This window comes from Chironomus tepperi, unplaced genomic scaffold (genome assembly GCF_022539635.2).
Source record: "Chironomus tepperi strain 1889 unplaced genomic scaffold, CSIRO-AGI_Ctep_v1 contig_221, whole genome shotgun sequence".
NCBI lineage: Eukaryota > Metazoa > Arthropoda > Insecta > Diptera > Chironomidae > Chironomus > Chironomus tepperi.
Window position 1 is genome coordinate 190,665 of NW_027226343.1, and position 20,247 is coordinate 210,911.

A 20,247-nucleotide genomic window follows, 5' to 3' on the forward strand; every position below is an offset into this window, starting at 1 on the left:
TAAAATATCAAGACACAAATACGGCTGAGTTGAAGGGCAACTGGAATGAGATATTTTGTGCACAAGAAGTCCGTGAATGCGTTTGTGGAAAGGTTTTTGATGGGTTTTTTGGTTGGATTTGGTTGAAGAATGAGGTTAAATCTTGTTTTGGAAAGTTAAAGGTCACCAAATTTTAAGCATATTGCAGAGAATCTCTTAAATTTGATGCAATACACATGCAGGAGTCAATGAAAGATCCAGGGACATGCTTCTTGAGAATTGAGTCAATTTACCAACTTATCCGGAAAGCACATGGCATGGAAAAAGACGAAAGTCTGTCATTAGGCCGATGTAACTCTGGCTTGAGTCTGAGTTTCATCAAAACTGGTCTGGAATCAGGTTTGCAGCCTTTTTTACGCCGTATGCTTTCCGAGTTAAAGAATGGGAACAGATTTCTAAGGAAATACATATTCAGCATCATTTAAACCAATTTTAAGACTTGATTCTTAAGAAATTACAACTTAAAATTGATTGCTATATCTCTAACAAGCTGAATATTGAAATATCTTACTGATATTGCAAGAAACCACTAAAAACCCATCAAAATTTCCACAGAATAAGACAAGAGCATGCTTATTATTAAAGACAAAATGACAATTGTGTTCTGTAAAATGTAACAAATCCAAAATTAAAAGTATAAGAACAAAATAAAATCAAAGCAACACAGCTGAGAATCTTCAAAACCAGATAAAAAGAGAGAATAATGATGAAAATCTCTAGCACAATTTTAGAAAATTAATATCTTAAAGAAGATGAAAATCATAAAAAGAAAATTCTCTTATTTCTTGTGTAAATTTATTTCCGTAAATTTTTTATTTTATGCTGAATTATAAATCATACATATACTAATAAAAAATGTATTTCATAAGTACTTGATGATGGAAACAATGTGATATGAATATTTTTTGCATAAAAAAAAATTTGTCCAAACCAAAAAAAAGAAAAACGCATTTCAGATTATATATCGTAATTCTTCTTTTCGTCCCTACTTTATACTCCTTATGCTACTCGCATTTTATGCTTCAAGCTATCATCAACCATCATCTCTCGTTGGTCATAAAAAAAATTTGATGCAAATATATTTAAATCCATTCGTTTTCATGACATAAATGTGTTCAAGTCAAAAAAATATGTATTAAAATATAAAAAAAATGTTAGAAATGAAAATTGTGAAATTTAAAAAAAAATCAGAAATTTTTTTAATTTTTTTCTATAAAACACAAATTTAAATGATTTATTACTCGAAAGCTCAGCAACAGCATAGGAAATTTATTTCGTCATCGAATAATTCTGGTGATGGCAATTGATTGTCAAATAATTTGCCATTCTCAGATTTTTCCCTTAACAACATTTATTCCCAGAAATTTAATTAAGAATATAATCAAATTTTCAACAAAAACCAAAAAAAATCGCAGCAATTTTGTGCAATATAAAAACTGTACTAAATTAAGTTAAACTAATTAACTTGAATTTGTAGTTTATTCCAAATGAAAGAAAAAATATAAAAATACAAAAAAAAAATATTTAAAAATGGACCAGATTCATACTTCATAAAAAAAAAACAATTATAATCTAAACTATCGTTATTTTCAATCTCTCACGTCAAGAAACAAAAAATCAAAAAATACTCAATTATCTCTCTCGATAAAATACATATTTAATTTTTTTGAGACCATTTTTTTTCATACTTCTTCCTCAAACAAACTTCATTGAAAAATTCTTAAAAGTTTTAACAGTTTATAGATGGGAATATTGGATGAAAGTTATTGTGCTGGTTAGTTGCTGGTACTGATATGAAATGTTGACTAAAAAATCAATTAGAATCCGACAATTAACATTTTATACCTGAAAATGTTGTTAAAATCAAAAAACGTAAATTAAGAATTTTTAACGAACATCAACAATTTGAAAATTGTTCAAAATCCAATTGACAGTTGATACTCACCTCAAAAGAAAAGGCAAATTCAATTATAAAGTAGATTTTCCCCTGTTTGTTGTGATTCTGAAAGATTTAGTAAAAATCGTTGTTAATAAAAAACATGAATTAAGCTGGATTTCATTCAATTTTAAAGAAAAGAAGTGCAAAAGACATCACCAGACAAGTCAGCAAAATGAATTTTCATCGTTAAATTCCTGAATAATTCACTGAATTATAAAATTTTCAATAAAACGCTGGAAAATTCCATCCAACTTATAAATTTTCTTAACAAGAGAATGAAAATTCCATCAGGATATCAATTAAAAGCAATAATCAGCACGATAAATTTCATCCAATGCATAGCTTATGAATAAATTATGCAGGAAATAAAAAAAACATTAATGACACCCAAGAAGAAGTCAATAGCAGCAAAAATATTTGCTAAATGAAAAGTAATTAAAATTCTTTTCAAACGAAAAGGAACAAAAAACAATTTGAATGCTTTAATAAGTAAGGCACGATTATAAAGAAGAGAATGGAATCTTTTTAATTCAACATATCTCCAATCAAACTATTAAATTATTACAAAAAAATATATTATAGTATGATTGAAGTAATTTAAAGAAAACGTAAAGTAGTTGAAATAGATTTGTCTATTTTGTTGACATTTTAAGTAAGCATATTGAATAATGGACGTTGATGGTGGATAAATGAAAATTTTTTCAATCAATTTAAAGAGATGAAATTTTTTTTGTAGATTTGCAATACTTTTTCTCTATGAAAAGAAATCAAGATTATACTCCAATGGAAGAGAAATCGAATGATGTGTAGTTGTTGGGATGGTTATGGATTATAAGAATGTTATTGTAAAATTCAAAAGGATTCTCAATTCATCAAACAAATTAAAGTTGAAAAATGAACTTGCGCCATAATCCATCAACAACTTCACATCACGCGATTTCATGAAAATTTATTGAAAAGTTTTTTATTTGTTATTTAAAAATTTTATTCCTCATCACACACAATTTACATTATTAAATAATTAATTCCTTATAAAAGAAAAAAAAATATATCGAAATAAAAAAAAAAGTCTATCGAAGAAAATAAAAACAAAAAATCTTTGTTGTTGATGTTAGTCTAATGGATAATAAAAATTTACAATAAACATCACAAAGTTGAAATTATTTAAAATAATTTGGAAATTGAAGATTTTTGGTCACTTGTTAAATCGTAAGTTTGGGTATGAAATTTTCAATTTCCTTTTATTTTGAATATTTATCCATGAAATTATGAGTGAATTAGGGATATTTTAATTAGATATCCCTAAATCCACTCTGGTTTTATGGATTTACTACGTCTAGAAAACAGAAATTTGATATGACTTCAGATTTTCTAATAGAAAGTCTAACAATTCAATTCAAATTTCATGTTTTTATAGACAAAATCAAAAACTGAATGAAACTTTTCAATTTAAAAAAAGGTGAAAAACTACAGAAGAACTCTACCAAGAAATAAATTATTCATATATTTGAAAAAAAAAAGATAAAAATTATTCAATGAAAAAAAATGAATATATAAAAAGATTAATAAAGGATAAAATAAAAATTTAAGATCGATCGCTATTAAAACATAAATATAATAATGATGAAAACATAATGTGTGCATAAACGGATTAAAAACAACATTAAATAAAGCAAAATGTTATATTATTGAAAAATATACATTAAATTTGTTTTAATTTTTTAAAAAATTTGAAAATATTTAAATCTTGTTTTCAGATTCTAGTTTTAAGGTGAGTTTGGTGAGTTTATACTCTGAGTAGACAAGGAGAATACTCACTAACATAGATTGAGTACATACTCATCCCGAGTAGTCAAAAATACGCTAGAATTGAACATTAACTGGACATTAAATTGCCATCAACCAATTTTAAAGTATTTTTTCCATTCGGACATGACCATTCTCAATGTGGTGAGTATTCTGTTAAGGTACACATAAGAATAAGTTGGAAAAATTCACACAATATAAAGTTTACAGGACTATATTACACAATTGATAGATTACTACAGCAAATGCTTACAAACTGACAGATATAACATCATATCCATACAATCCTTAAACAAACTAATCAACAACCCAAAACCTTTACCTTATATCCTCCTAAACGTACTCTTATGAACTCCATAAAAATCACTAGCCACCATCCTTGCATCATGCCTGTCATAATAGTTGTCCGCAATCGTTGCAATTTCTTTATTTCTCGGCTTCTTAACCACAATGATTGGCTCCCTTGACTTTGCAATCATAGCTTTATACTTCTTGCTGTTAACAATACCAATTATTTGGAACATTGCAATGCTTACACCCCATAAATACAATAGAAAAAGAATATAGAATCCACCAGCACAGCAGGCGGCTATTAGAACACCGAGGTTCCAGCTCTTTTTCATATACAGCATGCAATTGACGTGGACAGTAAGAATGATTGCAATTTCAATGAACCGAATTATTACGTAGGGAATTGTAAGGAATCGATTCTTGCTAATAGCCGCAAAAATGTTTATAACGCAAGCTGCAATACATCCTGCATTTAATCCAATAAATCCATATCGAAATTCGACAGCATCTGTTCATAGAATGAATAAAATATAAATGACATCCAGCAGTAATAAATTATGGCTTACAATCTTTTATATTCTCGCTTATAATCTCGTATAGTTCCTTCGATGTGACTTCATAAGAACTCTCTTTAGATTTATCCTTCAAGTCGTCAGCCATCGCAGCTATATCCTCAGCAGTATACATAGTAATTCCAATTAATCCTACCACATTCTCAATTATGGTAATTATTGATGTTATAATGACCCCCAAGCGTACGGGTACACAAAAACAGAAATATTTCATTAGAACCATTCTGTTAGATCTGATACAAATCACTTCTGTTGTTATACTAAGCTAATGAAAAGCTCTATCCTTTAGTTATGTCTATAAAATTACAAGTTCATTGATTTTTTTTTCAATTTCCCATCACTAAAGTTCATTTTCATGTAATAAAAATTCATTAAAGGACATTCATTGTCATTGGAAATGTACACTGGCTTAGATTAGCGTGATTTTGAAGCTCATGTGTCGAGGTTATTAGGAAGTGAAGATAATTATTTATGGTAATATTCAATTGTTAGGATAGTCTTTGGTTTACATTCATTTTGATTGGCTGCCTAGGACTGAAAATGAATTTTGATGTTTTTGCAACCAGTATAGCTTAGAGGAACTTGTCTATTAGATATGAGGAGATTTAAACAACAATCATTAGTTAAATTGGCAATTGATACAGTGCAGTTCATTATACATATACAATTCAGAATTGGACCTAAAATGCGCTTTATTCTATCCATACTATACATTATCCATATTCACATTAAGAAATTCCACAACATATTACAGCATGGCACTTTTCCTTTCATATGTGTGGAAAAATTTACATTAGTTCCATTAATTATAGTTGTTATTTGAAGTTGAACAGTTTTTAGTCCGTTTTAGCTAGGGCAATGCTAGGTCACCGTATTAACAACAAGACACGAAGTGGCCTTGACGGCACCATAACGAAGAATATTGTTCGATGTATTGTGCTGCTCGGGTGGCAATTGCGACACCAACAAATTGTTTGACCTAATTTTATCTGATTTTTGCATGATAATTTTCTTTTAATTACTAGTTCAGAACAGTTTAAAATACGAAAAGTATTCGAAGTGATTCGAAGAAAATTTTAATTGGCATGACAAGTTCATAATGGTTAGTATGACTAGAACTGTAATAATAAAATACTGTGTTTATTGATGATTCATTTTCGTTTTCACGCCTTTGTGCGAACTGATTAAATTTATTACGAGTTTGCCAAAGGGCAAAAATTTTTTAGCAATAACAACAGCTTATCATATGATTGCGTTATCACTTTAAATTCTTGGTGATGAAATTCGGTCAAATTTTGTAATATTTGCTCAATTAATCAATGAGTTTGGGAGTGAGTATCTTATCAAGGTTGACACAATCGTCGAATCATTCTCAAGTAGGCAACTTGTAATTTGATATCTAATTGATTTGACTAATTTTGAGAATGTTTTTAAGAGGTTATGCATGAAAAATTGTAAATTTATTGAATTTTAAGCAAATTCTGTGACTTTTTGAGTTTCTTTCATAATGTTGCTGTTAAACTAACTTTGTTGATGACTTTCCACTGATTTGTAGCTTCTTCTTGTGCGATAAAACTTGAATAATGTTATTATGACCAAATTTGGCAAGAGCAATCAAACAACTAACTTTGGTCATAAAATTCATTCACTTTTTATTCCTCTTTTTTCTTTTGTTTTATAATTATTTTGCATTATATATATTTTTTATCAGCATCATATGTGATACATACTTCTTTGTATTTATTAAACATCTTTGCATAATCGTAACACATTTGCAGTAAATTATATGGAACTTCCATCATATTTGCAATCTTTTTTCACATTTCATAATTGTTTCTCTTGTTGTATAATTAATATATTATATTATTTATTATAATTAATTAATTTATGATTACATTTAGAATATGTAATTTGTTTAAAATTTATTTGATCAATAACACTTCATTCATTCACGACTTGTTGCTTGTATTTTTTTTTTGTTTTAACCATTTAAGAATTTTTAGAAAAATAAGTAAAGACTGAAAACATTATTTTCTCACTTTGAATTGTTCCTAACTAAGCATGCATAAATTATGGAACCACTGTAGCTTTATTGTTACTAACTGGACGTGTAGAATTTTAGCAAACACATTAAATACAAAGCTTCCCCTCCAGTTCCACACTGCCGTTCTTTTTAAGTGCCCTTTGTTGTCGCAGACTGAATGGTGCTTGAAACGGATCCTCTGTTGTCGCTGGTGTTTCAACTGCCGGCGCTAATTGCTCTAATGACTTTGTTCCTGTTTTCGAGATCAAAGGAAAAGAAGTTTTTTAATTAAAGTTTTTGAGATTGTTAGATTGTGGCTTATTGCTGATTTGTTGCTGCTTTAATTACGATTTTACATATTTGCTGGATTAACGAAATTCAGCAAATTTAAAATTAGTTTGACGGTTTGCTGAATTGAGAAATTTTGAAAAATTTTCGACCGTTATCTAAATTTGAAATTATTTTGACGGTTATATTCTTAAGTTATACATTATTCAAAACCATGCTAATTATGCAATCAATCAATCCGTTCTGATGTCATCATAAATAAAGACACATGTGCTCAGTCTCTAAATTTCAAAATTAGCATAAATATAAAAAAATATACAGCTATTCATTTGAAATATTTACTTTACTAATTCCAGTCATTTGTTTACGACCATAATACTTTAAACATGCTAATTGTTTGTCGCTACAATGAGCAGTAATAAAGACAATTTATTTTACTAATCTACTGGAGAATGTCTCGTTCCAAACACAATTTCTCAATAAACTTTTAAACTCTGATTTAATTGATTCAATTTAAAATAAAATTTCACAGAAAATAATCAAATCAGCAATTGAAATCATTAGCCTTAATTGGGGCTTACCTTCTTGCCTAATTTTATCGAATTCAGCACCAAAGAGATCCTCTTCTTCAGCAACAACTTCCGTTTGACTGAAATTCGAATCCTCAAATGGATTCCATTTTGAAATTGCTTCCGATGTGTCTTTTTTAAAGTTTGTTGACATTAAATCACCACTTGATAAGGAATGTCCAGCTTCAACGAGGTCAGGATGATTTCTATGAATAATAAACAGCAGTCGCTAAATGATTTATGACCGTACGTGACATAATTGTAAAATAGCATTTACCTTTTAAAGCCTGACGTGTCGCTCATATATCGTCGGTGTTGATTTATTTTTGCCGTGACTTGCTGCTGACTTTCATTTGAATTATCAAATAATTGCTGTTGTTGCTGTAAATGCTGCTGTTGATTAATAATTTGCGGTTGTTCATAATTTGTCTGAATCTGAACGATTTCGTCGTCCTGCTCAAATGGATCAGGGAATGATGATTTAAATAAGTTTTCAAATTTAGCTGAATCGTGATTTTGATGTTGCTGCTGCTGCACTGGTGGCTGAGGTTGTTTAAAAACATTCGTTGATGGTGCCATATTTACTTGAGATATCACTGGTGCTGGTTGATGTTGATCAATATTATTAAAATCAACTTCAAATTGGGCATTAAAATTATCAGGCGTTTTCGCTGGTATCGGTGATGAAAGGACATTTCTCGGTGAAGGACTGGGCGGTAGACCAATTGAAAATTGATTATTGCTAACTGGAGTTAATTGATAAGCTTTCGGTCGTTGCCTTGGCGTAACGCTCGTTTCTTTTGATGATAATGGAACGACATTAGCTGATGTTGCCGTTGTTGATGATGCGGGCTTTGCAGACGATTTTGGAGTAGTCAGAATTGATGATTTCTTAACATCGCTCTCGAATGGTGGAGTTATTAAATTTTCTACGCTTGGAATCGGTTGCTTCTAGTAAAAGGAATGAATTAATAACCAGCATAGAAGTGAAATTGACAAAAGTTACTTACATAGAGATTTTGTATAGGATTCTTTCTATTTTGCATTGGAAAAGCAATTTCACCGACTTGGAATATATTTGGTCGCTTATCAATGTCAGGCTCCAGCATAAAACGAATTAATTGATGCATAGCTACTGAATATTTTGAATTATCAGGAATAGTAAAATTGCCATTCTGTATAGCTAGTGTACTCTCGCCGAACGGAAGTGTAAAGAAGCATAATTTATATAGGAAACATCCGAGTGCCCAAATATCACTTTTTACTGTTATAGGCAAGCCTATTGTATAGAAATCAATCATTTCAGGTGCACGATAACTCAATGTTGTGTATTTCTTTATCTCTTCCTCAACCGCCGCTACACCATGAATCTTTGGATTTAATATTTTGCCTGTTGCACTACCAAAATCACACAATATGAAATCACCATTATCATTTTGTAAAACATTTTCAACTTTTAAATCGCGATGTAAAATTGGTGTCTGACAATGATGCAATCGCGATACGCCTTCAATTATATCACAGAAGATTTTTAACACTTCTTGCTCGGTGAAGCCAACATTAAGTCTAAAAAATACAAAGAATAAATACATATTTTATTACTATGATGTGAATATATAGCGATAAAAGGCATGCAAGCCAAATTTACGCCCATCATTTCTTCCAAGGGAATGGAACTCGTTGATTGTGCCTGATTGGATCTTAAAAATCCGTTAAATTTTTGAAAATGTTCAAAAACTTTTGATTCAAAATTTTGAAAACCGTTAAATTTTAAATATTTAAATTCCGTAATATTTGCAAACATTGCTATTGACTTGTCACTTTTCTATGAATTGTTAATCTCCGTTCATTGCATACACAAAATGCGTCGCACATTAATTTTTAAGTAATATTTCTACATCAAGCCTATATTGTATTAGGTTCATTAATTTTGCAACATCCATTCAATTGTCACTCAAGTAAATTCATGCAAAACGTAGAATAGAAGTTTGCCATAGAGCAATCAATGTCTCCCCCACTTCACATAGATTATACTGTTCATAATTCTCTGCTAATCACACAAAGTGATCATTGATAAGTTCAATTCCCTTGATTTTTTATTTACACGAATGACTCACTTTGAATTCATTAAATTTAATAGATGAACTTTATAGTACGGCATAAGCACCAGAATCTCGTACACACCATTACCAACATTTGTGATACTACTGTCAATATATCCAATAAGATTTTTATGTCCGCTCAAATTACTCTAAAATGAGACCAAAGAAAAGCATCGGAATTAAACTAATGAAGAGGAATCGATAACTCATTAAAATTTGCAATGATCCAGAAAAAAAGTGCTACTGCTATTATGTGTATAACAATGGGATTTGTGTATAAAAAGAAGAGAAAATCTTACAGTTATTTGAATCTCTCGTTTTGCCACGATGAGATCTGTTTCATTATTAACATACATCCTTTTAAGTGCATATTTAACTCCATTATTGCCCTTCACGAGAAAAACGATAGCAAAACCGCCTAGAAATTTGGTGATAAGGAAGAAAATATCAAGTTTAGAGAGTGAAAAAATTCAATAAGAAAAAAATGTTCAGAGAGAACATCAGAAAAAAAAATTGGAGCAAATGTAATTTAACATTTGATTAGTTATCTTACCTTCTGCAAGAATTTCCTCAACAACTACTGAATGCTTGTTAATTTGAAATACTTTTCCCGTAAAGTTTGTCACGAAATTTGATGGCAATTTTTCCTCATTTTTATTTTCAAGTTTTGAAAATATCTTTTTCATCTTTTCTCTTTCTTTTCCCTATTGATTCTTTATTCACTGCATATTCTACACTATATGAACGTTCAGTCTGTGCTTTACACTCTATTTATGTGCATGTTTTGCTATAAAAGTCTTACAGTCAGTAGATCCAGTATATCTTATGTGTCGTATGGGAAATTTAAAAAAATGATTTTATTCCATTTCATTTATCGTTTCAGTTTTTGTTATTTAGGGTCGATTACTTGACTATGGATATCTTTTGGTCTTAATTATTTGTTAATTTATTGTTGAATTGTGATTAAAAGTTTATAATTTTTAGTACTTGTACTAATGAAATGTAAACAAACTTTTTTTGTTCCAAAATTCAAATTTTTTGAAAAACGTCAATTTTTTTTTTTTTGAATTTTTGAAAGCTGCTAAAGTTGGTAGAATAATCATGTCTATCTATCTAAGACTTTCCAAATTGTCATTTGCATCTCAATCTTCAATCAAGCAAAATGCTTATGGAATTAATGGCAATATTCGCGGTAGTTTCTATGGTATTTTACTTTGTGATGTACCAAAAAGTTATTCACAAAATACCTTGGGAAGGCTTGGAAAAGCTTAATTAACTTACAAAAACGAAATGTAAGGAATGTAAATTATAAATCACAAGAGTTACTAATTATATTTGTTTTATTTTCAGTCATTTTATCTGTTTAACCTCATCGACAAAATATATGGAATTAGTGATAAAAGCCTTCTTATAATATTTGTAATCCTGTCACATTTAAATCCAGTAACAATCCGTTCTTTTATTTTTTTAACATAATATAATTTAGAAAATCCTTTATGGGTATATTTAGCATTCAAACGGATTAGAATTTAAGTATTATAGATAAAATAAGAATCCAGTTGTTTAATAAATTATGTCATAAATCAGTGGAAAGTCATCAAAATAAAAATAAAAGCTTTTGTACATTCTACCTAATCCTGTATTATATTATAATTAACAAATCATTCAAATCTACTTAATCAGGTGCTCACAAAGTCTCCATGATTTTTTCACGTGTTTCCCGGAAAGTGCATTCAAATGAGATAAGGATTTTTGTCCACTCATGACTTATCATAAAATCATTCGAGTACTATCATAAATCAAGATGAAAAAAATTGACTCATTTTAATATTGAATGCTTATCAAATTTCCGAGTGACGTATTTTTCCAGACGATCAAACAAGTTATGAACTATTAAATTCGACAGTTTCAGTATGCTTAGCATTAAGGCAGTAACTGTTTTATTGTTACTAGTCAAGTAAAAGTTTAATCATCAAAAACATAGTTTCAGCCAGTCAAAGTGAATATTTAATACAATTTTGAGCATTAATCATCTCGCAAAATACATCATTACTATGCATAAAATTTCTAAAGCAAAATTTTAGTTAGATATTGAGTTTGTGGTTGGATGCAGTCAAAATTTGGCGTGGCAGAATGGAAACAGAAAATACTTTTACAATTTTTACAGCCATAGATTTAATTGTATCTATTATTGCTGTGATAGGGAACATAGGAGTCATTGTAATTTTATTAAAGGACAAGAACTCAAAAACAAGGATGTTATATTACATTATGTCCTTGTCTTGTGCTGATTTATTATCTGGTGTTGTGGCGATTCCAACAGGTGTCCTGGTACGTATATATTAACAGTTAAAAGTGCTTGCAAATGATATGACACAAAATATTTTCTAGATTGAACAAGAAATTGAGATGGGTCATTACTCTTGCCTATGCATGATATCAACTGTCCTCTCTACATTCTCTATCTCAAAATTGTCAATATTAGCAATTACAATAGATAGATACAGGGTAAGTTTGAATAATTAACATGATGTGTGATTTAAAAGCTTTTTCTCTTTAATACAGGCAGTTGTACATCCACTTCCTTATCGATTAGTTCGTAAATCACCACCAATAAGTAAGTAACCTAATCGCATATTGAGTTGCTAACTCAAATTACCTATATCGTTACAGATAGCATTCTGTTTTGTTGGATCACTGGAATTACTATCGGATCACTTCCGCTATTGGGTTGGCGTGATAATTCTTTGGATCATATTGAAGACCGATGCACATTTTCAAAAATTAAATCAACATCGTACTTCCTGTTTCAAAACATAACAGGAACAATGTTACCAATGATGTCAATCTTCTTGATTTATGGACTAATATATGTCAAAGTCAAAAAAGTAAGCATGCTCAATGGCCTAGTTAATTTATGATATCTGAAATTGTATTTAAATTTAAGATAAATAGCAGACAAGATGAGTCAAAAAATGAGAGTGAATCACAAACAGAACAGTCGTCGTTTAGTACAACTAGCTCTTATCAATATACACAAAAGCGGGAAATTAATGTTACATGGAACATTTCAATCGTTGTTTCACTCTTTTTCATATGCTGGATAGTAAGTTTGACAATTTTAAGATTATTATGAACATTTTAAGATAAATTTCAATTTTAGCCATTAAATGTCCTTAATCTGATAGAAAAAATTTATGATGCCACTGACAAGTACAAATGTCTTCTTATAACTTTCATTATCCTATCGCATTCAAACTCTGCAATAAATCCATTCCTGTATTCATTTCAAATTAAGACATTCAGAAAATCACTGTTTAGAGTCTTACGTATACAAAAAGAATAGGCGTAAGCATAATTAAGTTTATTTTGAACTTACCTATTACTCTGGTAAATTTTAGTCATAGAATTAAGAAATTGATGTACAAAAAATAACGGTATTATTTTAAAATTTGCTTGCAGTTTTGAATTTTTGAAAACGGTTAAAATTTTTTGAATATTTGAAAATCGTTGAAATTTAAAATTTTGAAAGCCGTTAAATTTTGAGTTTTTTAGCACCTAAAAAATATGTTACCTAATTAACTTTTACTAACCGTATTTATTTTTAACAACCTTTTTATTGAACAAAGAAGAAAAAATCGTCCAAAATATTTTAATAAACTTTCATATTCGGCAATTTAAAAATCTCGTAGTGTAACTTTTTTACATAAATTATATGTTAATTAACCCGCACTAAGAACCATCATTTGCAGTCATTTGTTGCCTCTTTTATATTTTTGAGATCCCAATAAATTATTTGATGTGATATTTAAGGCCCAAATGACATCCATGCATACATTTACAAAGAATTCTGTCAGTCCTCATCTTCACTCAACTCATAAGTTGCATTTCTTCCTGATTTTCTCGTTTCGTTCCTTAAATTCCGTTTCACTTTTCCATTCGATGTCGGCGTGCTTGTTGTAATTTTATTTGAATTATTAAGCACTCGAACTTTATTGAAATTTGGCATTTCCTTCAACTTTGACTTGTTAATTACATTCAAACTTTTATCAACGACAATACTTTCTTGAATAATTGAGTCGCTGGTGTCTGAATCTTCCTCGTCCGAACTTAAATCATTTAAAATTTTACCATGCTCTACAGTCTCATCTTGTGTGATGTGATCTTCACCTTCTACAAAACTCGCAAATCTCGTTGGCTGTGACAAATTCATCACAGTTTTCCATTGCTTACAATTTGGACTTTTTACATATTCTCTAAGTTCCTTCAATGCCTTTTCTGTTTCGCGACGACCAAGTTCATCAAATTCTTCGGAAGTGAGTAATCTCGGCTTTGGTGGAAAGAATCGATTGTAAACGCGACGGAAAGCCGAAAATTTAGGTTTTGGGAAGTAGTACATAACAACAGTAACTGCAATAATGGCTAAAACAGCTTCAAGGAAGTCACTGGAGAAATATATTGAAGTTAATCCTAAAAGTTGAAGTGCCCACATAATTAATCTCTTGGTTCGATCGTGCTTTGGAGGACCCATATAGTAACAAACTCCAAAACTAATGACACTTGTTGTGATGATGTAAATTGCTACATATTTCTGGTACACAAACAGTAACGGCTGGATATTGTCAAAGACCATTTGAGCAAAATAAGCTACTAAAGCCCATCCTGAAACTAATGCTCCATACATTAAAGGTTTCTGGAATAGAAAAATGTTACATTAACTGTCTGTATCCTGTGACGAATCTATTTGAGCTTACCTTAGGAATTAATTTACTTATAAACCAAATAAGTACAAGAATTGATGCAAAAACGCCAAGCAAAATGCCACATAAGTAAAAGAATGCCGGATTCCTGCTTAATTTTGATGATAACAAGAATAAAAACAATCCAGCAGCAAGTAGACAGCATTTTGTGAGATCCAGTCTAATTTGCTTGACATTTACTGTATATTCATTACTTGTGGATATTCCAATACAAGTTTGATTGAATGGATTAAGTTTGATGTTTCTTTTCTTGCTATGTGAGAAAATGTTGAATGAGAAGATGGATTTGTGATTGTCGTGAGCTTCCTTGACCTCCTCTTCTGTATTTCCATGATAGCAGGTAAAGTCATCGTCTTCAATGTCAATATTGAGATTTACGGTCTTTAACAGATATGATAGTTGTTTTTCAGCACCCTTATAGCAAAAGATGTTCATTTTCTCTAGAGCATATCCAAATCTTCCTTCCTCAGGTATCACATGAACTTGTGAATTTGGTTCCAAATAATTGACTGTAAATAAAGTATTTATTTTTAGAAAATTTCGCCATATATTGAAATAAATGTTTGTTTACTTACCGGTTTTGCTGGAAACGTGATGAATTAGGTAAAATTGACTGAGAACCAATAATAACAGCATCTTTAAATGCCTAATGTTGCTCATTTTTGGAATTAAAAAATTTCTTCTATATTTTCAAAAAAAAGCGTCCAAAATATTTTTGTTTAAACTAAAACTTCGTTAATATGGCATTTGTAGGTATGTCCTTAATATTTTAGTTTTTAGAGTTGCACCGTGTTTCTAAATTTTCAATTCCCACTGTCGATTACTACACGATATGACTATAAGTCACTTAATTTAAGTTTTATAAGATCAACTAAAAAATTTTTATGAAATCGAACGTTGCTATAATTTTTAAAAACTTTCCCATAACTCTCGCGGGGTTTTCAACTACGTTCCGATTCAGTCTGCAACCGATTCAGAGAAAATATTTAATTCTTGATTTTCTCAAATTTAACAGGTAAATCTAGCATGAAATTTAATTAAGATCATCTCAAACTATCACAAAAGACTTCATTTCCATGTTCAGTATAATCAGATTATGATGTTAATTGAATTAACATAAAAATTCATAACATTTCTAAAAATCAAGTGTTACACAATCAATTTTTTCATTGAAATAATTTATGTTTATATTTTAGCAAATATCCGACATGTCATTCGCTTTACGAGGTGCCCGTCTTCTTTCAGCGCGTGGTCTCCGTGCCATGCAATCTCGTGGATATTCAGATGAAATGAGTTTCACGTTAGCCGCTGCCAATAAAGTTTTCTACGATAACGTTAGTGTGAGACAAGTCGATGTTCCATCATTTAGCGGTGCATTCGGTATTTTGCCAAAACACGTTCCAACATTAGCTGTCTTGAAACCCGGTGTTGTCACAGTCTACGAAAATGACGGAACACAAAAGAAAGTATTTGTATCAAGTGGAACAATTACCGTAAACGAGGATTCATCAGTTCAAGTACTTGCCGAAGAGGCACAACCACTTGAGAATCTTGATGCTAATGCTGCCCGTGAAGTCCTTTCAAAATCACAGTCTGAATTAGCATCGGCATCAACTGATAAGGTAACAATTATTGTTACTTCCTTACTGCTGACATTGTCAATAACTTAATTTATAATTTTAGGCTCGCGCTGAAGCTGCCATCGCTGTCGAGGTTGCAGAAGCAATTGTCAAAGCTGCTGAATAAATTCGATACATTATCGTTAAATTTAGGTTCCATACTATCCCTTTCCAAAAGTAATAAAAGTTTAAAAAATTGCACCGTGTATTGAGGATATAACATCTGTCGTAAAGACTGACATGTCTTTAAAGTCACCAAATTTTTCAAACGACATGGAAATATATTAAAAATCTTAAGTTGAGAATGAATAAATAATAAAGATGTGAAAATAATTTCGCGGGATTTAGTGAAATCAGATATTGAACAAAATCTTAATGCTTTTTATGGATTTATGCTTCATTTACAGTGTTAATTGCATTGATAGGATTCTTTTTTTCATGCTATAATGATTTTTCGGACTAGATTGTTGTGAGACCGATTTCTGTGAGATATTTTTATTACATAGACTTCTTATTGGATGTTTAACCAGAAGGATGACTGGTTGCTGTTGATCGTGGGAAGAATCCATATTGTTTTATCAATTGCATTTTTGTTGCAGACATACATTTCTGCATTTACTTTCATATTTGTATACACCAAAAAACATTTAGAACCATTCAAAAGCTTAAATTGACTGTTATACTGTTTCCAAGCACAATGAAGAAATTATATTGATTTTTTCAAAAATCACTTCAAATGTTTCAAAATAACTAAAACCTCTAAAATTTTTAAAAACTTTTCAACAGTTATTTGCTATAAAATAAAATTACTTTTGTATGGTTCTCAAAATAATCATCGTAACTCCTTTTTGAGAGTTTTCTCTTAATCAGACCATGCTCATTTAAATATTTTAATTTCAATATAACGCAAAAGATCACATGAAAGGTTATCTATCGACATAAACATAGAATCATTGTTGTGAGCGAACAAAAATTATAGATTTCAGTTCGCGGGGGAATATTGACGTTGTTAGTCGATGATTTACGCTGAAATTGTGATTTAATTAATCTATATAATAAGGACATATCGGAGATAAGTCATGTCAAGACGATTCCTATTCGCAACAACACATTTAATTAAAAATATTTCATCAAAACAAATTCATATTGCATCAGGAAATTATCAAGTGAGTAAAAATAGGAATTTTTTAAAACCCAGCAGAGATTTAATGTCCGTAATAATCCTTATCAGTAGACAAGGCTTTCTAAAATAAGCTATACGTCAATTTATGTCTATCTCTATTGTAAAAACATGTTTTTATGCCGTTTACAACAACAGACTTAGGTAGAGAAAACAGACGGCGAGCAGAAATAGAATCAGATAATAAGAACTTAAGCGCATCTAACTTGTTGTTAATGCTATAAAAATTTAACGGGTTTTTTTTAGCTTAAATTGTATCAGAGTAAAATTTTGTCTTAATTCAAAAATTATAGCAAATGAAAAACTTAATATTTCACTTTAAATTTAGATAAATCCTTTAGTTTTCATATTAAAATCTCACTTATCAGAAGATATGTATCCTGCAAAATGGTCTACAAACTTTAAAACATCGTAAATATTGAAAACTTTAAGATCCAGTGATTGTTTAAAAAACATCCAGTACAGAATGCTAGACAAACTTAGAATTATTAACATTTTCACACACAACTCTGCTAAAACTTGAGACGGAATGAGAAGGAAGAGCGAAAAAGAGATAAGAAGTTCTATACAAAACAATTCATTCTCATTCAGAAGTTGTGTGTTGAATTGTTAACGCGTAAATTTTTTTAACTCTAATTTTTTTTTAATTTTTTATTAACTACGCTCAGAAAATGTCTGGAAGTGCCAAAATTTTACATCAGAATCTCTGGGATCAAGATCCTGAATTGATGGATATGATCAAAAAGGAGAAGCAGCGTCAATTGCGTGGATTAGAAATGATTGCAAGTGAAAATTTTACATCATTGGCTGTTCTGCAATGTTTAAGTTCATGTCTGCATAACAAATATTCCGAAGGCATGCCAGGTCAACGGTAAGTAAAGATAATAAATTAAATTGATTACTGTCAAAAACCGACAGTATATGAATAACCTTTAAATGGGCTGACATCCAGCGATAATCCTATAATAATAAATTTTAATGCATTTCAGTTACTATGGTGGTAATCAGTTCATTGATGAAATTGAAATCCTCGCACAAAAGAGATCATTGGAGGCTTATGGATTGAACCCAGAAGAATGGGGTGTTAATGTTCAACCTTATTCTGGATCACCAGCAAACTTTGCTGTTTATACAGCATTGATTCAGCCACATGACAGAATTATGGGACTTGATCTTCCTGATGGTGGACATTTAACTCATGGATTCCAAACACCAACAAAAAGAATTTCAGCAACATCAATCTTCTTCGAATCTATGCCTTACAAAGTTAATGCCGATACTGGACTTATCGATTATGGCAAATTAGAAGAGTCAGCAAAATTATTCAAGCCAAAAATTATTATCGCTGGAATGTCATGTTACAGTAGATGCTTGGATTACAAGCGTTTCCGTGAAATTGCTGATCAAAATAATGCTTATCTGTTCTCTGATATGGCACACATTTCTGGCCTTGTTGCTGCTAAAGTCATTCCTTCACCATTTGAATATTCTGATGTTGTAACGACAACTACACATAAGACATTGAGAGGCCCACGTGCTGGAGTCATTTTCTATAGAAAAGGCGTTCGATCAGTTAAGCCAAATGGAGATAAAGTTATGTACGATATAGAATCGAAAATTAATCAAGCAGTTTTCCCAGCATTACAAGGTGGTCCTCATAATCATGCCATTGCAGCTATTGCCACAGCTATGAAACAAGCACAACTTCCAGAATTCAGAGAATATCAACAACAAGTTCTCAAAAATGCTCAACGACTCTGTAAAGGATTAATGGACAAAGGATATAAAATTGCTGCTGGCGGAACTGATGTCCATTTAGTACTTGTTGATTTGAGATCAGCAGGAATTACTGGTGCACGTGCTGAATACATTCTCGAAGAAATTTCAATTGCCTGTAATAAAAATACAGTACCTGGCGATAAATCAGCATTAAATCCCTCTGGAATTCGTCTCGGAACTCCAGCATTGACAACAAGAGGCCTTGTTGAGTCTGACATTGACAACGTCGTCGAATTCATTCATCGTGGCTTGGAACTCTCAAAGGAAATAGCTGCTGCATCAGGTCCAAAGCTTGTGGATTTCAAGGCAGCCGTCCACAGTGAACAATTTGCAGGAAAAGTTAAAGCCATACGTGATGAAGTTGAGGAATTCAGCATGAAATATCCAATGCCTGGATATGAAGAATATTAAATATTTCTATTTGTGAAATTTTGTGTCTTACTTCTTTTTATAAGCAAAAATAAAGTTAATTAAAGAATGTTTTTATCTCATCAAGCCTTTATCTTTACACAATAGAGTTAATTGTTGATAATATTTACTGTGCACAATTTAATAATAGCTGATTGTGTAGAGTATGGGTGACTTTAATTAAGTAAATTGGAATATAATTTGATTAGCATGTATGGGAAGTATTCTGTTGATGCTCTTGCTCTTGCTCTTTGACAACTGCTAATCAGATTTTTTAATCCGAGGATTTATCGTTGGATTAAATTTAATCCTAGGATTTAAGTCTTAGATGATTGACACTCTATAAACATATTTCCAGGCTGGATTTTTTATTGAGCTGCTTATTAAATCGTATACAATATATAATAATTGAAGGAATTACATGACATACACATCGGAACTAATAACAAGTTTAATCATCACATTCGCTATCGCTTCTTACAACTATATTTTAATGGCCATAAGCTTTTCATACAATTCAGTTGCAAAATCTTGTCTGCTCTGTTGATGAAGGAAGTCTTGAAGTTTTTTGTTTCGTTCTTTTGCTGGCATTGGATGGCTCAAAAGATTTCTAATTTCTTGCTGAACTGAAATGTCGTTTGGAAATTTTCGTTCAATTTCACCTGGAATCTTCATTAACTCAAAATCTAAGGAAAAATTCTCTTCACTTAATGATATTTCTAGAGACGGCAATTTGGAAGCATCCTTGGACTTCGTGTAAGTTTCATTCATATCTGTCATTAACTAAATGAAATTAAAGATAACTAATTGATAGCCGAGATGCTATAAATATATGTATTTACTTGATCTGTGCATTCCATTGATTCCATATT

The 20,247-nt window shown here is 30.6% G+C and overlaps 5 protein-coding genes across 5 annotated transcripts; 3 read left to right on the forward strand and 2 right to left on the reverse strand.

The window, feature by feature from the left end:
- Window positions 1-6,274: 6,274 nt before the first annotated feature.
- On the reverse strand, window positions 6,275-10,409 carry Nak (Numb-associated kinase). Its single transcript, XM_070640743.1, has 7 exons — window positions 10,183-10,409; window positions 9,929-10,047; window positions 9,645-9,778; window positions 8,538-9,093; window positions 7,805-8,478; window positions 7,540-7,733; window positions 6,275-6,923 (listed from the first exon to the last, which is right to left on the reverse strand). The coding sequence occupies exons 1-7, from the start codon at window positions 10,313-10,315 to the stop codon at window positions 6,778-6,780; spliced, it is 1,956 nt and encodes a 651-aa protein (XP_070496844.1). The 5' UTR covers window positions 10,316-10,409; the 3' UTR covers window positions 6,275-6,777.
- A 1,311-nt stretch (window positions 10,410-11,720) lies between these two features.
- Window positions 11,721-12,975, forward strand: LOC139090889 (adenosine receptor A2b-like). The gene is made up of 6 exons (XM_070640752.1): window positions 11,721-11,960; window positions 12,021-12,137; window positions 12,195-12,246; window positions 12,303-12,517; window positions 12,577-12,735; window positions 12,793-12,975. Exons 1-6 carry the CDS (start codon window positions 11,763-11,765, stop codon window positions 12,973-12,975), a joined length of 924 nt encoding a protein of 307 aa, XP_070496853.1. The 5' UTR covers window positions 11,721-11,762.
- A 251-nt stretch (window positions 12,976-13,226) lies between these two features.
- LOC139090878 (nuclear envelope integral membrane protein-like) lies at window positions 13,227-15,161 on the reverse strand. Its single transcript, XM_070640734.1, has 3 exons — window positions 14,965-15,161; window positions 14,384-14,898; window positions 13,227-14,322 (listed from the first exon to the last, which is right to left on the reverse strand). The coding sequence occupies exons 1-3, from the start codon at window positions 15,047-15,049 to the stop codon at window positions 13,483-13,485; spliced, it is 1,440 nt and encodes a 479-aa protein (XP_070496835.1). The 5' UTR covers window positions 15,050-15,161; the 3' UTR covers window positions 13,227-13,482.
- Window positions 15,162-15,293: 132 nt separating this feature from the next.
- On the forward strand, window positions 15,294-16,364 carry ATPsyndelta (ATP synthase, delta subunit). Its single transcript, XM_070640728.1, has 3 exons — window positions 15,294-15,404; window positions 15,586-16,011; window positions 16,073-16,364. Exons 2-3 carry the CDS (start codon window positions 15,598-15,600, stop codon window positions 16,133-16,135), a joined length of 477 nt encoding a protein of 158 aa, XP_070496829.1. The 5' UTR covers window positions 15,294-15,404; window positions 15,586-15,597; the 3' UTR covers window positions 16,136-16,364.
- Window positions 16,365-16,976: 612 nt separating this feature from the next.
- Window positions 16,977-19,462, forward strand: Shmt (serine hydroxymethyl transferase). Its single transcript, XM_070640739.1, has 3 exons — window positions 16,977-17,174; window positions 17,857-18,059; window positions 18,178-19,462. The coding sequence occupies exons 1-3, from the start codon at window positions 17,088-17,090 to the stop codon at window positions 19,376-19,378; spliced, it is 1,491 nt and encodes a 496-aa protein (XP_070496840.1). The 5' UTR covers window positions 16,977-17,087; the 3' UTR covers window positions 19,379-19,462.
- Window positions 19,463-20,247: the final 785 nt, after the last annotated feature.